Source organism: Carex rostrata, chromosome 28 (genome assembly GCF_964058835.1).
Source record: "Carex rostrata chromosome 28, lpCarRost1.2, whole genome shotgun sequence".
NCBI lineage: Eukaryota > Viridiplantae > Streptophyta > Magnoliopsida > Poales > Cyperaceae > Carex > Carex rostrata.
In genome coordinates, this window is record NC_135945.1 from 1,418,339 (window position 1) to 1,439,018 (window position 20,680).

Here is a 20,680-nt window from a genome sequence, read left to right on the forward strand (position 1 = left end):
ATTAATTCCAGCCGGACCAAACTGAATCCAGTGCCAGGTCAAACAATGGGGTCTTCTTTTGAGATTCGTGCCAAACTAAAAGAATGGTCTGGATTTATCCCTCGAACGTCAGGTACTGGAGTGATACGGCTTCCAGCGGATGCGGACAACACGAACACTGAGCGAGCGCCAAAACGAAGAATCCGTTTCCTCTAAGGTAACATAATATTTCCATTTGGATTATATGCGTCCGATTGGAATCGGCACCGCTTTAGTAGTCTACGGATTCTGATTAGACAGTCTAGATCCAGACATAAATATTCTGTTACCTTAGGTAACTAGAATTCCAAAATAAATGCCTCTTCTTTCTAAAATCAAAATCAAAAGCAATTCAAATCGAATTATCTCTCTAGAAAAAAAGAATGTCTTGCCAGGCAGTGGCAGTCGACATCCTCTCCGATTCCGACGGCGATTCCTCTCCTCCTCTTGCAAAACCCCCATCAGCACCAGCGCCTTCTCCGATTCTTCTCCTAGACGACGATGATCCGACTCCGACCAAGCCCGGGCCTACTAAAACCACCCCGTCGGCTCTCGTCGCACTGTCTCCTCTTGGATCTAGCCCCGATGTCACCATTTTGCCTTCTTCTTTCGCTCGCCCCAAGCCCCGTGCCTCCTCTGGTAACGTCGCTGGTAAGTAACAGTAGCGCTTTGGTTCTTAGGTTTTGTTATTATATTAACTGGTAAAGAGTTCTGATTGAGATAATTAGGGAAGTAGAGAAAATACCCGTTTTACCCTTTATAAAAGGTATAAGAAAAATGTATCCTGTTTAAGAAAAATATCAGTCTTATATTTGATTGGTTTCTAAGGGCAAATGGGTAATTTATCTACTTCTGACAAATACACGGTGACATTTAGGTATACCCTTGTGTATGCATCAAATGTAGAGAAATGACTCATTTGCCCTCGAAAACCGACCATTTATAAGACCGACATTTTTGCATATTTTTCGATGTTTATATTAAAGGGTAAAATGGATATTTTATAAATTTAAAATAAGTTTAAATATAAAAGACAATAAAATTGGTAAATTTGTGGGTTTTTGAAGTTTAGAGGGTAAATACGTAATTTTGAAGTATTTGAGGGGTATACATGAAATTGCCCATAAAACTTTGGGGGAATATACCAAAGAATGAAATACATGAAGTGAACTGATTCAGCCTTTTATATATTTATTATATATAGGGATATCTGGAATGATACTTGTGGAAAGTGATGATGAATCAGATAGAGCAAGTTGTGAAGGAATTGACAAAGAGCCTGTGGCATCTTCTCCCGAAATAGAAAGTCTATCAGATTTAGATAAAAACTGTGATTCTCAGTTATCTGGTAAAAGCAATACTAAATATGAGAGCGCTAGTAGAAGTATCAGCCTCAGTCAATCCGATGACTGTCATGGTAATTATCTATTGTAAAATTTATATGCTTCTTTATTGTTGGGTTTTGTTGAGCATAATTTCATGTATGCCCTAGTGCAAAAAAAAAAAAAAAAAAAAGGAAAAGAATGAAAATCAAATACTTTGCAGCTCTGACAAAAAAAGAGGTTTCACAAGTCCCTTGAAGCATGAAAATATATCACATGTACCTCTTGCCCATATTTCTTTATAATGTCTAATTAAACCTCTTTTAATAGTCTAACTATGGTGTGAAGGCATGGGTTTTACATAAATGATTCCCAAAGGAAACAGGACAGACCAAAAGGATATAGGTTGTCTGCTTTGGACCACTTTTTAGATTTTTGTAAGGGTAGAAGTGCTATTATCTACTTTTGAAAAATTGTGTGGTATTTCTTGATTTGGTTAGTGCATGTGTGGTTTTGACGTTCTGTTGGCTGCAATGAAATTGTCCTTATTTTCTATGTTTACTGATACACTGATAGTGTACTTAAGGTATAACGGACTTGTCAATGGTGGGTGATAGAAGTCAATATGATGATCCCTTGGATGACAACGTTACAGCAGAGGTAAAACATTGTTCCTTTCTATTCAGGTTTATCAGACTGATCTGGTGTGAGAATTGCCAGTACTATCAATGCATGATGCCATTTTGGTGGTTTTCAAAAGATCAATATCATGCTAAGTATCAGTACTGAACATGATAAATACAATAAAATTTGGGTCAACTTTTTGTACCAGTACTGAATTTGAGTTGTGCTCTGTTTTTTTACTGGTTTTGTTATCTTGTATTTTCTGTAACTTTAATAAGGTACCAAGATAATGACTTGCATGCGATGTAATATGGAAACATTTTGATCAGATCAGTCAAGACACAAATGAAGAAAAAACCTTAACACAAGAAGGAAATACACGAAAGAGGAAATGTGCAAGTGATACTAATGGTTCCAAGGCTCAAGCTGCTGCTAGGAAGAAGCAACTGAAAGAAGAGAAAGCTCAACTTGTCAAAGAAAGGAAACGAAAAAGACAGGTCAGACTACTGCGCTTATTATTGTTATTTAAGATAAATAAATAATTTTTGCTATCATATATCAGTGGGTTAAAGCACATCTTGTACAAGCTTATCATCCATTTTTTATAATATTTTAGAGTTGTCATGCACCATTCTTGCAGAATGCTTTTTTTGTATACCTTTTTGCTATGGAAGGTTCTATGAAACTTTTGGCAGTGCTTTATGGCGCTAGGGAGTACTCTTTGGGCTACTTTAATTTATAAGTACAAGAGATTCAGTACAAATGAGGGTAGGAGGAATTATCCTTTTTAACCTTCTACCGACTATTATTTTCATATAGGATAGATGCGGAATGGCCTATTCATTGTGAAGCTATCAATTTGTGTTAATTTATATTCTACAGAATAAAAGAGCAACAGGATCAGATATGACTTATTCCAAGTAATGGGGATAAACATTTCTATGACCAAACTTTTGAGGTATTGAATTGAGGCTAATTGTTTCACTCGTTCTCACTAGTATTTGTTTACCACAGGAAGAGAAATTGGAGAGGGAAGCTAAGAAAGCAGAGGCACTGGAGATGAAGAAATTGGACAAGGAAAAGAAGAAATGGGAGAAGGGGAAGTTAGCCCTAAAATCAATTGTTGCAGAAATTGATCCTAAAGTCATACAGGATGGAAGACTTGGAGGTTGGTTACATCTTGAAAAAAGAGACTTATTTCTCTTTTCCAAATTAAACTCGATCCTGTGTTCCATTGCGAAGACATAGTGATTAAACAAAAGTTTCTGATTTTACAGATCATACCCAATTATCTGAATATAACAGTACGACAACTAAATCTTTTGGACCACTTTGTGTTTTAGTTGGAAGTTAAGTCAACCAAAATTTCCTAACCTGTACATAGAATATGGACCAATACAAAGTCTTCTTTATATGATTTTATTGTTTTACCGTAATTTGAGCTTCTGTAAAAGATGGTTTTCTATAACAAAACGGCTGTCAACATGTAAAGTTATATAACATTATAATTAATGTTAACCTAAATTTTTGTTTTGTTTTCGATATTAAGAAACAAATTTTGGTCTGACTGGCTTAAATAAAAATACTTTTTTGTAAAAAAAAGTAGCATTTTGAACCAGTGTTTCATTTAGCAATGTGAAGAACACAATAAAACATAGGTGACACAAAAACGATAACGAATAGCTCCCCTTAACCTCTCCTAATGTAAAACTGCTACTTAAGCATTCAAGCTGTATTGCAGAGACTCAGAGCTTGAATTGCACAAAGGTGCAATATTGGGTTGAGTTGTTGTTTGAGGCACAATATTAATTTTATGGAGGTACAGTTCTTTATGAGCAGGGATTTTGGGTAACTGGCAAAAATTCTGTGGATCTCGGAGACGATGTCACTTAGTATTTTTTATCTTTTATTGCATGCAGGACATCTTTTGACTAGGTTCGCAGAGAAGGGTTTCTCTTACCGAATTACAAGAAACCCAATCGAGGGATCAATCCTTTGGAAGATGGATGTACCTGATGAAGTTGCTCAGGTAGTATGTGTGCTACATTATTTTCCTTAAGTTATATGGTAAAAATATGTCTAATTTACTCACTAATTTTTCTTTGTTTACTTCTCATATCATGTCAGAGTCTTAATATGCCATGCTTTCTTGATGTCAATTTTAATTAAGTAATTTTTTCTGTAAATGACCCAAGGATAAAGAAAATTCTATTTAAATATGACACATGGTACTTTTATTTATTTATTTATTTTTCAAAACATTATGCTTATTTGTCTGTTACTTTGCAATGTAGAATTCATCAGTGGGGGCTGAAGTCCCTTATGTTGTAATGGTGTATCAAGCCAAGGAATTTTGTGATCTTGTCAGAAACAATTTACTGATGGACCATGTTCATAAATTGCGAAGGCAATATCCATCTTTTACAATTTGTTATGCCACCAATAACTTAATGAGCTACCTTAAAAAATGGTCAGGTTTTGCCTCCTTTTCATTTTGCTTTCTTATTTTGTTAATTTTATTTTCAGTACTGTTGTAAGATCAATTTCTGCCTTATATTTGATAAGAAATGAAAAAAATAAGCTAGACATTTCCATTTACCAGCTTGTGCCAGTTTTCTGTAATTAATATCAGTAGAAAATTTAAACTACAATCAATAATAATCACATATGGCCCCATTTATTTCTTTTCCAATAACTTTGGCGAACATTTGTAGTGAACAAAGCCAGTACAAGAACCCATCAACATCTAATGGTTGGAGAAGCCCCCCAGTTAATGAGGTATGTGCTTTCACATGAATTGTACACAACCTGAGTGCTAAATTATATGATCTAATATATTACATATGGAAACAGCTGGCTTTTGCGGACTTTCCTACTACCCTGCCTTTAATGTTGAAATTTGAAATGCCAAAACAATCTGAACCTAGATTAACCCCAATAACTGTGAGAAAGTAACAGAGTTGAGCAACCTGAACCTGACCTCAACCAATAATTTGAAGCTTGAACTTCTCAAAACACTCTACATGAATTCTGAACATAATTGGCACATAAAAGCAAAAGAAAATGACCTAAATCTCAGTTATAATGTGTTGTGTACAAGTATCTGAAAATGTGGTCATTTTGTAGGCTATTTCAAAATTAGCTACGCATTATTCTCAAGTTCACTCAAGACAATGCATAGATGAAGCTGAGCTTGCTGACCATATTGTTGGATTAACATCTAGCCTTGCCAATTGCCAATTCAGGTTATTAAAATCATATTTCAAACTTGCTACGCAATCTGTGTGAACAGAGGAAAAAGGATTGACATCCAAATTCTTGTATTTGTAGTGAATTAAATCTGCAAGTACTTTTTTTTTCCTTTGGAATAAAACCATCTTTTTCCCACAATATCAAACTATTGTATACATACCTTTAAACAAGAAGTTCTCTTGATGGAAAATTTCATATAAAGTTAAAAAGCAAGGCAAGCTTGGTCATTTGGAATAAAGATACTTTTCATGATACTTATTTTATTTCAAACGGGGATGCATGATTTTTCTTGTATAGCAGTGTTCCAAGTGATACTTCTCTTTTCTTTGGTTATTTGGTCTATAAATTTATCCTTTTATGTTATTTGGCTTCAATAGTTGCTATATTTTGGTTCTGTTTTTTTTTGGGTCTAAAGTTCTCACATTTTTCTTTTTGTAACAATGTAGAAAGAAATTGACATGGTTATCTGTGAATGCGAATGGTTCGTTCGTTCCAAATGATGCTGTTGAAAAAAATCTAATTAAGAAAAATACTTGGTAAGTAATGCTTATTTCTTTCAACAAATGCTTCCAGTTGCTATAGGGTAGCTTCTGGTTGCAAATTGATTGCTCTATTTGGTACTTTTATTTTTATTAGTAATGAAATTTCAAGACAATCATGCAATGTTACAAATGAGGACAACACAGCAAGATAATGTAAGGTGAAAGGAATAAATTCATTTGTCTCCTTGTACGACAAAAGACCATAATCCATTTTGATCTATATAACCCTCGTGTAATTCATTATAATTGAAAGCTCAACCCTTTGTTTCTTAGCTTTTGTATGTATAATGCAGTTTTTATTATTTATTATTTCCATAGGAAAATTATCCATCTTAAAAGGTTCAGATTTGGCATGATATACAAATGTAACAAACTCTGGATTGCAGGTTGAAGGCCCTCCTAGCTATTCCAAAGGTGCAGCCTAGACATGCAATAGCTATTTGGAAGAAATACCCAACCATGAGATCTTTACTGAACGTGTATATGGACCCATCTAGATCGGTGAGTTCTGTTTTAAACTTGGATGCACAAGCTATTTGTGGATCTTGTTACCTATTCCATGCCATAATGTTTCAGCAATGGGCTGGGAACAGTAAATAGTAATGGCTGTGAAACCCAATAATATAATTAGCGAAACTGATATATATGTAATAATTTTGCTTCAAGCACCATCAGAATGGAATCTGATATATAGGTAAAACATTTTTTTTTTTTTTGCAAGATATTGTGTTAAGAAACAATGAGATACCAACCAAGCATCTCAGCGCGATTGACTTATTTAGAAGGCCCTTCAGGTTCACTGGATGTGTTGTGTCCCTTAAGATTTGTATAAAAATGGCCTGTGAACCTTCGGCTGAAATCACCCCATTATTTGTTTTATATGGGGGGCAAACAGGGGATTATGTGGTGGGGTTGGGTCAGTTTGTGAAACAAGGAATTAGATTCACAGCCATTGTGGGTTTCCATTGTGCGGTAGGAATTAGGCAAACAAGGCAACCTGAACCTTTGCTGAAATCGGATTTCGGCTGTTTCGCTCTATATATCCTATGGTCAGGTAAGGTTCAGGTCGTTTGAGTTGTCAAAATTTTAAGTTTAGGGATTCTGGTAGATACTGCAAAAATTTTCCAGCTGTGTATGGTGTCATTTTGGGTTGTTTTCATCATGACTTGCTTGACAGATAGAAATTCTTAGGTTGCAGGTTGGTTTATTCTCAAATTCGATCCATTAATTTCAGGTCACATTTTGCTAGCTTGTTTGTGTGATAAATTGTGACTGCTAAATTTAGTTGATATGATAACAGGTGCATGAGAAAGAGTTTCTACTGAAGGACCTGGGGATGGAAGGGATTTTGGGTAATGGAGAGAGGAGGTTTGGTGAGGTTTGTTCCAAGCGGGTTTATCGGATTCTCATGGCACAGTCTGGTGGCATCAGAACTGACGATGTGGAGGATGGTGCCGATTTTTTTGGCTGAAATTGTGAATATGATTGGATTAACATTGTTTTTTTGTTCTATATTAGTTGAAAGATACATCATACTGATTTAAGCATATCATAGTAGTATGCTTCATTTGATGTGGTGTTGGTTGTTGTTCGAGCAAAGGGTTCAGTGTGGTTTGTTCACCTCTTTAGTTGAGTTTGATCACAGTTTTGTGGGATTGAGAGAAATGGATTTGTTTTTACAGAGTACCTTCTTTTTTTTTTTCTTTTTTTTTTTTTTTTGCTTTCCTTGAGGCCCATAGGCCTATTACACTGACAGATTGTCATATAACAAAACCGGAGAATTGCCCCCCCTGCCCATTACAAGCTGACATTCTACCCCGATTTGCTAAGCAGTGAGCCTCCCTGATACCTCTATCCTGTCTGGACCTGTGCACCACTTGAATAGAACTCGTAGCCTGATTTTGAATCCTCCAAGCCTCCCATAGTTCTTTGCTTACTCTCCAATCCGGTATCAGAGGTAACGGATTCGCCAGAGCATTAACAAGCTCCAGTGAATCAGAAAAGACTTTTCCCCCTTGACCCCCATTACCTGCCACCTCTAGCAGACCTTTGCATATCGCCTGAGACTCCGCATGGGTTGCATTAATGGCTTGGACCGCCCAATACTCCCTTTTGATAGTGGTACCATGATGCACAGTAAGAATTCCTATCCCCGCACACCCTTGTTGATCCCAGGAGCCATCGACGTAGCAGCAGAACCCTCTTTCACAATGATCATTACTGTCCTCTGTGAGATTGGGCTGATCCCTTCCCCTTACCCTTTGCTGAGTACCAGTTGCACACGCTAGGATCGCTGAATCCTCGAGGGCCCTGTTCCAAAAGTTCTGACACGCGCGAAGAGATTGCTTCTTACCAGCATACATGGCCTCATTCCTGCTCCGCCACACTGCCCAGGCGACTGACATGAATTTCGGGAACTCCTGATCCCCAATCTCCTTTCCGACCGCCTGAATGATTTTCGAAAATTCCCCTACCAGCATATCAGATCTGATACCCAATGGGGACGCAAGCCAGGCTGCTCTTGCAAATTCGCAATGGAAGAGCGCGTGGTTAACTGTCTCACTCTCCTTTTGACATATCACACACACGGGCGCAACCGAAGCGATTCGTCTCGCAATGACCGCCTGTACCGGGATTGCATCAAAGGAACACTTCCAGATGAACAACTTAAGCTTCGGCAACAATCCCTTATGCCCCCATACCCAGTCCCAGAATTGTTTATTTCCAATTGACGGTTGAGCACCCCTGATTAACTGGTAGGCTTTCTTGGTACTGAAATTTCCATCTCTCGCATATGTGAAGATAAGGCGGTCCCGTGCCGGAGGACGGGTTGGTCTGATTATATCATTCGTTGCTATTGAGAGGGCCACCGAGAACCCAAAGAGATTTTGCAACTCCTGAAAATTCCAACCATGTGTTTCCGGATCAATGAGGCACTCTACAGTCAACTCTCTTTGTCCTCTGGTTAGCGGCTGAAAGGATTGCCATTGGCGGAACCATGGCTGAGCTAGTGCCCCAATCTGACTCCCATCTCCAATTGACCATGCCAACCATGTGTTTCCGGATCAATGAGGCACTCTACAGTCAACTCTCTTTGTCCTCTGGTTAGCGGCTGAAAGGATTGCCATTGGCGGAACCATGGCTGAGCTAGTGCCCCAATCTGACTCCCATCTCCAATTGACCATGCCACATGCAGTTCAATCAACCCCCGCATTTCTACTAACTGCCTCCACAGCTTTGAACAATTTGCTCTTCGTCCCGTCAACCAATAAGAGCCCCTTGGATAATACTTCGCACTAACAATCTGTATCCAGATACACTCCTGACCTGAGATAATCTTCCAAACATTCTTCATGAGTAATGCCTGATTGAGTTCATGAAGGCTCCTTAATCCCAAACCCCCCATTCCTTTAGGACGCGTAACTTTATCCCAAGCGACATACGGCATTCTCTTTTTGTCCTCAGTGGATCCCCAGAAGAACTCCCGCATGATGGCAGTGAGCTTCTTTATCACCTTAGTCGGGAAAAGGATAGTACCCATAGCATAGACCGGTAAGCTCTCCATTACCGATTTAAGCAGAACTAACCTTCCCGCCTGAGATTTCTAATCATGCGGGACTTCCACGAATTCAGCCTTTTTTGAAAGATTTCTAATCATGCGGGACTTCCATTACCGATTTAAACAGAGTACCTTCTAACTAAAATCGTCATTTTCCTTTACTCTGCTAGCCGGTAAAACAGTCAAAACTAATCTAATCATGTACGGCATGAGACTTGCTTATTTTTATTACTCTTCCTCTAGGAATTTGACTATGACATCTCATGTTTCAAAAAGAAAGCTGCTGTGTGTTGATCATTTTTCTTATGATGTTTCAACAAGTTGAATTACAATTATTTAAGCGTCGGCATGCAGAGTAAGATAATACGATATGCAGGAAGCCTATTATGATTTCATGAAGCATTTGGAGTCTAGTGGAACCAACTTTTCCTAGTCTGTTAGAGGGAAAATTGTTCGATTGAGCATTACATGAAACACATACAAGTACCAGGCAGAATCAGGAATAATCAATCATTAATCGAAGGTGAGAACTAATGACAGATGAAAGAGCACCACAGCCTAGACAATTGTCAGAAAAAAAAAAGTCTGTCCAGAATAAAATATGAACTTTATAATTTGCTTGCTGTGACTGCTCCATGAGCTCTAAAAAATGATTAACAAACCCAAGCTAAATAGTAAACATAAGCATTGTTTGAATACTGATTAATTCTAAAGATGAAAAATTGCAGTAGTTCATGGAAATCCAATCCCAGTCTGTACAAATAGTCAGAGGATAAAATGAGTGTACGTTAATACAAAAACGGCCTTTCAAAATTGCTTTTGTAATTGATTGAGGAATAGAGGAAACAAAGAGCAGTCATCTGAAAATTAGCAACAGCTTCCCAATGTATATTCTTGCGGCTGGAATAACTATTGATTTTAGCATTCGAATCTCCTGCCCCCGGGGTGCTGGAAATTTTTGCCGGGGTGGAACCGGTTCCTGTTAAAGGGTTTAGTTACTGTTACTTTTTTTAAATGAGGGTCCACCCCGCAGTGACTCTGGGGGCAGGAATTTCGTGCCCCCAAGGGGGCAGACGATTCGGTTCCTTGATTTTATTGGATAAACCAACAACGCCCCCTAACGAAAAGTTAACAGTGGAATAAATAACCACGGGGTTATTTTTCTTCCAAAGGAAGAAAACAGGATGACTTGAGATGATCACACATGTAGAAAATGCTCCAGAAGACATCAGGATGAGCTTGGGTTCTTCATGCTCTGCAGAAATGCGGGATTGTTAATTGTAGAAGGGAATCAATCATTCCTAAATGAACTTTTGAAGTTTCCCAAGTAATAAAATTTAAATTATGCTCCAAATTTCTGTTATAACTGAGCAAATAAATTCACACTCACTTCCCTTCCAAAATTTTAGAAATAAAAGCAAATGTTATATCAAATAATTAAATAAGAATGCTTGTAATTGTCTTAGTCACCTTGAAGGTGGAGACATATCACAAGCAGCTCTGAGATTCCATCCAAATTGTTGATGCTTACAGCATAAAGATAAGTAGCCATGGACTGCTCCCAATGGTGTTCCGCTGTGCCCAACTCATGGGATAATAATAAAATTAGTTCACTTTGATTTTTTTATTTATTTATTTGCTTGTTAGTTTCTCTCTCAATAACATATTTGTAAATAGCATTATTTATTATTTGAGGAAAGGACAGGCAATAAATAAGCAAGTTAGAAGCTAATTACCTATCACCAGGCACGACATTTATTGGGTAGCTTATTACTCCATTTCATCATCTGCACAATTTCACAAGAACCACAGGGACAAATTTATAAATTTATCATTGAAACATGAGGATGGCACCCAATTGTAATTGTTAATTTACAAAGAATGTCTTAAATATTCATTACCAAGGGGTTCAATAGAATGCATTTCACACCATGCCTTTAGCCTAGGGCATCCAGAAATAACCACACATTCAGACACAGAGGACAACAACTTGAGTAGAAGTTGGGGCCATTGGATAATTGCCGAGGTCTCTAAATTGGTCTGATTTCGGAGGCCTTTAATGTGCATTAGATGCTTATTACTCGTAATCTCCAGCTCTGTTAATGATGATTAAATCTCTACTCATAGTAGATCCAGAGAAAGCATGTTATGGCTGTCAATACTGTATATTTATTAGTTTTATCTGTAGAATATATTTTGAGATATGATTTACTTCCTAGATTATAGGGATTAGAATAAATGAGATTTACTTCCTAGATTATAGGCTAGATTATAGGGATTATAATAAGTGAGATTTAATGTACAGATTGTATAGGAGATCTATAAAAGAATGGTCTGAACCTCATATTGAGCAGACAAGTTATTCTAATATCTTCTCTCTTGAAATATTCTCTCAGTTGTCATGGTATCAAAGCTTTGGTAGTTTCTTAGTAATCCTTCTTGGTTTTAGTTATCAAGACTTGAAACATTCTCAAGTCTTCTTGATTCTATTAGTTATCACTTTTTTGTCCTCTCCTAGTAGATGGAGTTTTCTCAGAAGAGTGCCATCATACCTGTTTGTCTGAATGGTAAGAACTATCCGTTATGGGAGTTTAATCTCTGTTGTTTCATTCAAGGGCAAGAGTTGTGGGGCTATGTAGATGGGTCTGAAAAGAAACCTGGTGTTAGCGATAAAGTGGGGTTAAAGAAGTGGTCTAGTGAAAATTCTAGGGTCATGAGTTGGATTTTAGGATCTGTTGAACCATAGATTGCTATTAATCTGAGGCCATACAAAACAGCAACCGAAATGTGGAAGTATCTTGAAACTATCTATCACCAAAACAGTGATGCACGCAAATTTCAATTAGATATGGAAATCCATGAATTTTCTCAAGGTGAAAGAACCATCCAGGAATATTACTCTAATTTTATGTCTCTTTGGCTTGAGTACAATTCAATTCTGTACTCTAATGTTCCTCCAACAGCTTTAGCCACTGTTCAAGAATTGCAAGAGAAAAACATGAGGGATCAATTTCTCATGAAACTTAGATCTGAATTTGAGCCGACCCGTCGGCAACTCATGGCGAGATCTCCAATTCCTTCCTTAAGTGAGTGCTTTCAAGAGCTTACACATGAAGAAATGCGTATGAGAACTCGGTCCAGTTTTGAAGAACAGAAGATGGCAGTAGATGCATCAAATGTGGCCTTTTTAGCTCGAGAAAAGCATAATTCTCGGGTCATGAACAACATCCAGTGCTTCTCATGCAAGGAGTATGGCCATATTGCTAAAGATTGCAAGAAGAAATTCTGCAATTATTGTAAGAAGGATGGTCATATAATTTCTGAATGTCGTCGCCGACCCAAGAAGATGCACACTGCTTTGCAAGCCGTTGCGGTGGAGAACTCATCAATCCAGTCTTCCACAACCACACAGCCCATGCCCACACAAACAACCATTACTGCTGAAGCAATTCAGCAGATGATTCAATCAGCATTGTCAGCCATGGGGCTGTCAGGTAACCTCTCTTCAAAATGGTATTTTGATTCAGGAGCTTCAAATCACATGTCTGGAAATTCGAAAGGTTTCATTTCTTTATCTCCATACCATGGTTCTGGCCAAATTACTACAGCAGATGGAACAAATTTGCCCATTTCTGGTATTGGTGCTGTTTCGGTGAACAATAAAAGATTAGAAGATGTTTTATTGGTACCAAAACTGTCTACAAACCTAATTTCTGTTGGCCAGCTTGTTGAGAATAATTGCAATGTGTATTTCACACCTTTTGGATGTATGATACAGGAGCAGGAAACTGGGAGGATAATCGGGAAGGGGCATAAAAGTAAAATTCTTCCTTTTCCTTCTAGAACCAATCAAACCACAAGGCCTTTTGAGCTAGTCCATTCAGATGTATGGGGTGCTTCGCCTGTTGTTTCAAGTACTGGATTTAATTACTTTGTTACTTTTATTGACGATTTTACTAGATTTACATGGGTGTATCTTTTGAGAAATAAATCAGAAGTTTTTCAGTTCTTCAAGTACTTTGTCAATATGATTGAAAATCAATTTGAGTGTTCATTAAAAACTTTACGATCTGATGGTGGTGGAGAATATATTTCCAATAATTTCCAACAATATCTTTTAGAAAAGGGTATTCTCCATGAAAAGTCTTGTCCTGCTACTCCACAACAAAATGGGGTGGCAGAACGGAAAAATAGACACATACTAGACACTGTTAGAACACTTCTTTTAGAAGGGGCTGTTCCACCTACTTTTTGGGATGAGGCTGTTCGCACCTCGGTTTTTCTAATCAATCGTCAAGTTTCAAAAAATTTGCAAAATCAATCTCCTTATTTCTTGTTGTATAACAGGCACCCTAGTTATGATATGTTGCACACTTTTGGTTGTATTTGTTATGTTCATCTTCCTCCAAACGAACGTACAAAGCTTACTAAACAATCTACTGAATGTGTCTTTCTAGGCTATGCAATAGGACAAAAAGGGTTTCGTTGTTATGATCCCAAGGCTCGGAGAGTTCGAATTTCTAGAAATGTTATATTTAGAGAGTCCATTTTCTATTATCAGCATTGCTCCATTCTGTCACCAACTGTCTCTAAGTCCGTGTTACCTCTTTTTCAAATTTCACATGCATCTTGTGATACTCAAGTGTCAAATCGATTTAAACCTGGTTTTGTGTACACAAGACGAAAAAAGATGATTGATTATATGCCTCAACCTGAAGACTCTTCTCTTAACCTAGTTCCTAATCATGACATACCAACTGTGGGAGACTCGATTGATACGGGTCTACGTCGATCAACACGGCTGACTCAACCTCCACCAAGATATGGCTTTCTGGCAAGTTCTCAACCTTGTGATGTTCCTGGTTCGTATCAGCAAGCTGTACACCATGATTGTTGGAAGATTGCCATGAAAGAGGAGTTGGATGCATTGCACGAAAACAACACATGGGAGCTGGTTACATGTCCTGCTGATGTTAAACCCATTGGTTGTAAATGGGTTTTTTCAGTCAAATTGAAACCGGATGGATCTCTAGATCGGTATAAGGCTAGGTTGGTTGCTCTTGGTAACAAACAGAAGTATGGTATTGATTATCTCCAAACCTTTGCACCAGTGGCAAAGATGACCACTGTGCGGGTTGCTTTGGCTCTTGCTGCAGCTCGAAACTGGTCTATAGTACAAATGGATGTGAAAAACGCTTTTCTTCATGGTGAGTTGAAAGAAACAGTCTACATGAAGCCTCCTTCAGGTTTGATCCTTGACTCACATAGCAAGGTGTGCAAGCTCAATCGGTCTTTGTATGGACTGAAACAGGCACTGCGTGAATGGTTTTTTACTTTCAAATCCATTGTTCTCTCTGCTGGTTTCTGTCAGAGCAAGTCTGATCCGTCATTATTTCTCTCTAATACTTCTCATGATTTTGCTCTAGCTCTTGTTTATGTAGATGATATTCTCATAACTGGAAACGATGTGCATAGCATTACCAAACTGCAAGCAGCCTTAGAAGCTGCATTTCACATGAAAAATCTTGGGGAGGTTCAGTATTTTCTTGGCCTTGAAGTTCACCACACAGACAAGGGTATTTTTGTCAACCAACACAAGTATCTCAATGAGTTGGTAGACATGGCTAATCTCAGTAAGTCTAACCCAGTTACCACACCTATGGAGATAAATCTTAAACTTAGCAAGAATGATGGTGCACCACTAGCTGATCCTACTTTGTACCGAAGCCTTGTTGGCAGTTTGGTATACCTCACCATTACCCGTCCTGATATTTCTTTTGCAGTGAACATTGTAAGCCAATTCATGACCGATCCCCGACATTTGCATCTTGCTGCGGTTCATCGCATTATTCGTTACCTCAAAGGTACTCCTGAGAGAGGTCTGTTTTTCCCTTCCGATTCTTCCTTGCAACTTTCAGCATATACTGATGCTGATTGGGCTGGCTGCCCAGACACAAGAAGGTCAACCACTGGGTGGTGTGTTTTCCTCGGGAATGCTCTCATTTCTTGGAAATGCAAGAAACAAGACCGAGTCTCTAAGTCTTCAACTGAAGCAGAGTATAGAGCTATGTCATCAGCATGCTCTGAAGTTGTTTGGCTACAAGGACTCTTGGCTGAACTTGGAGTTGCACAAAAGGCACCAACATCTTTGTATGCAGATAACATGAGTGCTATTCACATATCGGTTAATCCGGTATTTCATGAGCGTACTAAGCACATAGAGGTTGATTGTCACTACATTAGAGATGTAGTAGATCGGAAACTCATATCACTTCCTCATGTGTCTTCTGCTCTACAAATTGCTGATATCTTCACGAAGGCACTTGCCAGTAATCGGCATGAGTTTCTTGTCAGCAAATTGATGCTGGTCAACTCACCATCATCAATTTGAGGGGGGATGTCAATACTGTATATTTATTAGTTTTATCTGTAGAATATATTTTGAGATATGATTTACTTCCTAGATTATAGGGATTAGAATAAATGAGATTTACTTCCTAGATTATAGGCTAGATTATAGGGATTATAATAAGTGAGATTTAATGTACATATTGTATAGGAGATCTATAAAAGAATGGTCTGAACCTCATATTGAGCAGACAAGTTATTCTAATATCTTCTCTCTTGAAATATTCTCTAAGTTGTCAATGGCAACCATGAATAACTAATGACATGAGAAATGGTGGTACTTCTCCAGCTAATCATCTAAGCAACCTGAGTTCACATAGCTTCTTGAGGGTCTCTAGCTTCCGGCAACTCTTTATCTCTAGCTTCTCAAGATTATAGAAGTTTGTATGGAACTCCAGACTTTGTTTTATGTAGTTTTCTATCAGATGATCTGCAAGCAAGAACTCCTGACCCCTTTTCTGCATTATATTCTCAATCCCAGCTCCTTTTGAAAGATGAATCCTGGTATGTTAAAAGAACATATGACAAGATAAGAACTTTTTAATATATTATACAAAGTAAAAATATTTCCTTCAAGAAGATTGGTGACTAAATTTAAGAAAATCATGCTGAGTACAATAATTTAAGTACCTCTACTATATAGTTCAAATGCTGAGATTGACACCAGCTTTTCAGGGAAGGACACTCAACAATGTTTATGGAGATAGGCAGATCTCGTGCCATTGGATAAAATAATACCATGAGCCGAGGGCATCGCACGACATGTAGAGTTCGGAGAGAATGAAGGCTTTTCAATCCCTGGAGTGAGGTGAGGTAGATGCATTCTTCAATGTGTAGACTCTGAAGTAGTTGTAAAGGCAACAACTTGAACTCAAGCTTTGAAAAGGAACATTTGATTAGTTCTAGCCTTTGAAGAGAATCAAATTCGGGGACTGAACCCAGATTTGGACAATTGTTAATTCTAAGACTGTGCAATACTGGACAATAGTAGAGTAGCTCCTTCAGAGATGGGAAGATAATCTTTACATCTTGAGTGGTCAAGGTTTGGAAAAAGTGGTCAGCTGGAGTATTACAAATTAGAACCAGTGACTTGAGTGATGGTAACTCTCCTAGATCCCAAAAGAATAAGCCATTATTAAGTTGAAATTGCATGATAATGGCTACTCTACTATTGGAATTAGTTTCAAACCACTTTGGATATACAATTCCATGAATTGCATTTACTTTCAACTCAACTAGTTGATTAAGTGGCCTCAGACACTCTACTAAGCTTCCAGACCTGTAATATATGTATTTATTGATGTTCTCAACTGGACAATAGTAGAGTAGCTCCTTCAGAGATGGGAAGATAATCTTTAAATCTTGAGCGCTCAAGGTTTGGAAAAAGTCGTCAACTGGAGTATTACAAATTAGAACTATTGACTTGAGTGATGGTAACTCTCCTAGATCCCGAAAGAATAAGCCATTATTAAGTTGACATTGCATGATAATGGCTACTCTACTATTGTAATTAGTTTCAAACCACTTTGGATATACAATTCCGTGAATTGCATTTACTTTCAACTCAACTAGTTGATTGAGTGGCCTCAGACACTCTAGTAAGCTTCCAGACCTGTAATATATGTATTTATCGATGTTCTCAACTTGCAAATTCTTGTATTTTTTGAGGTTTCTTCTTTCAATTTCCGAGTTGTGCTCGGCACACTCACAAAGCACACTTTTCACTGGATTCTTTTCAATTGAGATATTTAGTGAACTTCTGTTTAAAACGCCTTCAAGTCCACATAACATTATCAGCCCCAAAAGAGAGTCACTGGTACTCAACTCAAGGATGTCCAGGTTGCAAAGCTGGTTTATTGATTTCGGCAAACTTCCAATGCAACCACCAAGGACATACATGCACTGAAGATTAACGAGATTCCCAATCTCATCAGGTAATTGCATGATGTTCCAGCACCTTTCCAAGACTAGTGTTTGCAATTTGTGAAGCATGCAAAATGATTCAGGTAATTGTGTAAATTTGGAATCTGAAATATGCAGTTTCTTTAGGTTGGTAAGGTTTCCAATGCAATTTGGCAATTCTTTTTTTTGATAACCCTGCAAGTACAACATTTGTAGGTTAGAAAGTTCGCCAAGTGATCCAGGTAACTCGTTAATCCCAAAAACAGTTATGCTAAGAAACCTTAGGTTGACCAACTTTCCAATGTGGATAGGCAATTCTTTTAGACACCAAAGAAATCTTATTCTTAATGCAACTAGGTTAAAGAGTAGTGTTGTTGATGTAGGCAGCCTCTCAAGGTTACTATGACCGAGTTCAAAGTAGCGGAGGTGCTTTAGATTGGCCATATGCTCCAAGACACGTGCATAGGCACCTTCACATTTCAACACCCGGAGGTTTGCATTGGTACATAATTTCAGATTATTCTGCCTCACCATATCCATATGCAAATTGTAATCTAAATTAGATCTGCAGCAGTTAACAAATGTTCTGACAAATAAATTATCGCCACTCGACCTGCCAATCATACTACAATTCTCCGTATACACATGATGCACTTCACTGGATACAACACCATTTATACTCTCTTGTATTGGTACAAAATTCACCCATTGAAATAGATCTTGCTAAATCATGAATTAAATCATGCAAGGTAAAGGTCTCTTCCCACCTTTGTTTATCAAGCGTTAAGAAAGACCTCCTATCCAACTCATGGATATACTTATCCCCAATGCGTTCTTCACTTTTGCTACCTCTAGATTGAATATAACCATGTGCAATCCACATATAGATTATTTCATCTTTAAGAAATCGATAACCTTTTGGAAATAAAGAGCATAACAAGAGGCAAGGTTTCAATTCTGAAGGCAAACTGTAATAGCTTACCTTGAGAGCAGGGAATATCTCATCTTTACCATCACATTCCCATAATTCTGACTCCAAGACATCTCTCCAGCTATATTCGTGCATGTTGCAAGATAGAGATCTAGCGATAGACTTGATTGCTAGCAGGATACCAGCACATTTATTGATGATTTGTACACCAATATCCCTAAGCCTCGAGGAGCCACCTATGATTTGACCCCCAAATGCACAGTGCTCAAACAACAAGCTACACTGCTCTTGTGGCAAGCAGCTCAGATCATGTTGATGTGTGGTTCGAATGATCTGAGCTACAGCCTTGCTTCTTGTGGTCACTAAAATTCTAACTGACTTGGCGACTCGAAGTGGTTCTAAAAATTGTTCCCACTTACTGGGTGACTCATTCCAAACATCGTCAAGCACTAAAAGGAGTTTCTTTCCTTTAATTTCTTTTAAGAGAGTCCACTGTACCGCACTTAATCCCGTTAAGCCACTATACACATGTAAAGAGATAGATTCAAGGACCTCTTTTGTTATCCTTGTGACATCAAACTGAGGAGAAACATATACCCATGCGCTCAAATCAAAATAACATCTAATCTGGGGATCATTATACACTAGTTGGGCAAGTGTTGTCTTGCCGACACCCCCCATCCCAACAATTGAAATAACTGAGGTGTGATTTGTTCCCTCTCTATTCCCCGACAGTACAAAATCTAAGACCCGCCTCTTATCTTCATCCCGACCGAAGACAGCTGTCTCATTCACCATGTGGCTTGTCGGCATCAAGACTGTCCAAACACGATCCCGCCTTTCTCCATCATCCTCTCTCAAACACAGGACCTCCCTGTCTCTTGAGATTTCATCAAACCGATCTATCACACCCTTAATTTTTTTGGCCATTTCACCGGAAATAATACCCTCGAAGCACTTCATCTCTGTACCATATGCTGATGAAGAGGTCGTGTTGAAGAATAAAGCTAGTTAGATGATTAAATTGTAAAATAAGGAGAAGGGTAAAGTTGCAATTTAGGAATAGTACCTTTAGAAAGTTACCATTAGACCTCTAGAGAATATAAATACACCATAGCAAAGAGATTGTAATCATAGGAGAAAAAATCGACCGTTCCGGCCTGGAATCGTATGGTACCGATCAGATTTCTGACCGAGTTACGCGCTAGACTCAAATTTCGGCCGAAATAGTCCAATTTCAGTCAAATTCCGGCTGAAACGGTCATATAACAATCTCCAAAATTACTTTTGCCCCCAATGTGATTTCGAACTCTATATCTCTTGAATAAAGGCCCATACAACTACCACTCCAACATACTAGAATTATTTGTTAGAAACACAACTATATTGATATATAAGCCTTGTAATTTGTACTATATACAAGTATTGAAATATTTGTATTATATTTTTTTTAATAAATTATTTGATTGTCATCGTTTGTTTAAACAAAAATTGTTGACAAATTATATTTTTATCAATTTTTTCTGATTTTTTTTAGTATAAAACAAGCTTCTGGCAAAAAAAAGTTCGATTTTCCGAGCTGAATCGGCAGCTGATTCACTGATTCCAGATCGTAATTGGCTAGGACCGATCCCGATTCCGATTTTTTCTTCTATGATTGTAATATAACATATTCATAACAGAAAAAAAATCAATAGAAGAGAAATACTCAATATCTATAAAGAAAGTCTCAATATTTATAAACTTACATGTCGCCCCTTCTGATTCCTCAATCTGGTGGCGCAATAGTTCGTATTGACACTCATCAAGGATATCCTCCACTTCGTAAGCAACAGTTTTGATCTCTTTCAGCCAAAGCTTCACAGATTCATCCCGGATCTCCCTCTTCCTGGAATCGTAAAGTGTGGCCTGAATCCTCTTGAGCAATCTTTCCAACCGATCTAGATCCCTTTCAATACCATCCTTTCCTTCTCCCACAGACGAGGTAGCTCCCGAGCTCCGAAGGGAGCTCAGCAGACCGCTCAAGGTTGAAATCACAGAAAAAATGAACTCTGCACCCATCTCTACTCTCTCTCTCTCTCTCTTGAAAAAATCTTGCCAAGGTTTTCTTTGCGTGTAGTAA

General features: G+C 38.0%; 2 protein-coding genes and 2 long non-coding RNA genes across 10 annotated transcripts; 1 reads left to right on the forward strand and 3 right to left on the reverse strand.

Moving 5' to 3' along the window:
• Nucleotides 1–366: 366 nt before the first annotated feature.
• On the forward strand, nucleotides 367–7,325 carry EME1B (essential meiotic endonuclease 1B). Of its 7 annotated transcripts, none has more exons than XM_078294453.1 (12): nucleotides 367–669; nucleotides 1,223–1,435; nucleotides 1,927–2,000; nucleotides 2,299–2,461; nucleotides 2,979–3,132; nucleotides 3,884–3,993; nucleotides 4,259–4,434; nucleotides 4,679–4,742; nucleotides 5,091–5,209; nucleotides 5,663–5,752; nucleotides 6,145–6,259; nucleotides 7,059–7,325. In XM_078294453.1, the coding sequence occupies exons 3-12, from the start codon at nucleotides 1,966–1,968 to the stop codon at nucleotides 7,227–7,229; spliced, it is 1,197 nt and encodes a 398-aa protein (XP_078150579.1). In that variant the 5' UTR covers nucleotides 367–669; nucleotides 1,223–1,435; nucleotides 1,927–1,965; the 3' UTR covers nucleotides 7,230–7,325. The 7 variants fall into 7 exon arrangements, with proteins under 7 accessions (XP_078150579.1, XP_078150575.1, XP_078150576.1 ...); XM_078294449.1 differs by having other exon boundaries at nucleotides 373–669; nucleotides 2,294–2,461; XM_078294450.1 differs by having other exon boundaries at nucleotides 374–657; nucleotides 2,294–2,461.
• On the reverse strand, nucleotides 4,453–4,745 carry LOC144545888 (uncharacterized). Its single transcript, XR_013508617.1, has 2 exons — nucleotides 4,611–4,745; nucleotides 4,453–4,566 (listed from the first exon to the last, which is right to left on the reverse strand). It is a non-coding gene; the product is annotated as an uncharacterized LOC144545888 (long non-coding RNA).
• On the reverse strand, nucleotides 7,285–11,047 carry LOC144545886 (uncharacterized). The gene is made up of 3 exons (XR_013508616.1): nucleotides 10,788–11,047; nucleotides 9,450–10,572; nucleotides 7,285–7,445 (listed from the first exon to the last, which is right to left on the reverse strand). It is a non-coding gene; the product is annotated as an uncharacterized LOC144545886 (long non-coding RNA).
• A 6,880-nt stretch (nucleotides 11,048–17,927) lies between these two features.
• On the reverse strand, nucleotides 17,928–20,680 carry LOC144545881 (putative disease resistance protein RGA3). The gene is made up of 3 exons (XM_078294457.1): nucleotides 20,307–20,680; nucleotides 18,610–19,535; nucleotides 17,928–18,097 (listed from the first exon to the last, which is right to left on the reverse strand). The coding sequence occupies exons 1-3, from the start codon at nucleotides 20,617–20,619 to the stop codon at nucleotides 18,059–18,061; spliced, it is 1,278 nt and encodes a 425-aa protein (XP_078150583.1). The 5' UTR covers nucleotides 20,620–20,680; the 3' UTR covers nucleotides 17,928–18,058.

Excerpts from the sequence above, each read along its gene's own strand:
- EME1B (XM_078294449.1), top strand. The coding sequence starts at position 402 with ATGTCTTGCCAGGCAGTGGCAGTCGACATCCTCTCCGATTCCGACGGC. Across the intron at positions 3,994-4,258 it reads TACCTGATGAAGTTGCTCAG|AATTCATCAGTGGGGGCTGA; the intron begins GTAGTATGTGTG and ends TTTGCAATGTAG. Across the intron at positions 4,743-5,090 it reads GAAGCCCCCCAGTTAATGAG|GCTATTTCAAAATTAGCTAC; the intron begins GTATGTGCTTTC and ends GTCATTTTGTAG.
- LOC144545881 (XM_078294457.1), bottom strand. The coding sequence starts at position 20,619 with ATGGGTGCAGAGTTCATTTTTTCTGTGATTTCAACCTTGAGCGGTCTG. Across the intron at positions 19,536-20,306 it reads GGAATCAGAAGGGGCGACAT|CATATGGTACAGAGATGAAG; the intron begins GTAAGTTTATAA and ends CCTCTTCATCAG. Across the intron at positions 18,098-18,609 it reads AGATATTCCCTGCTCTCAAG|GTGCCTATGCACGTGTCTTG; the intron begins GTAAGCTATTAC and ends TGAAATGTGAAG.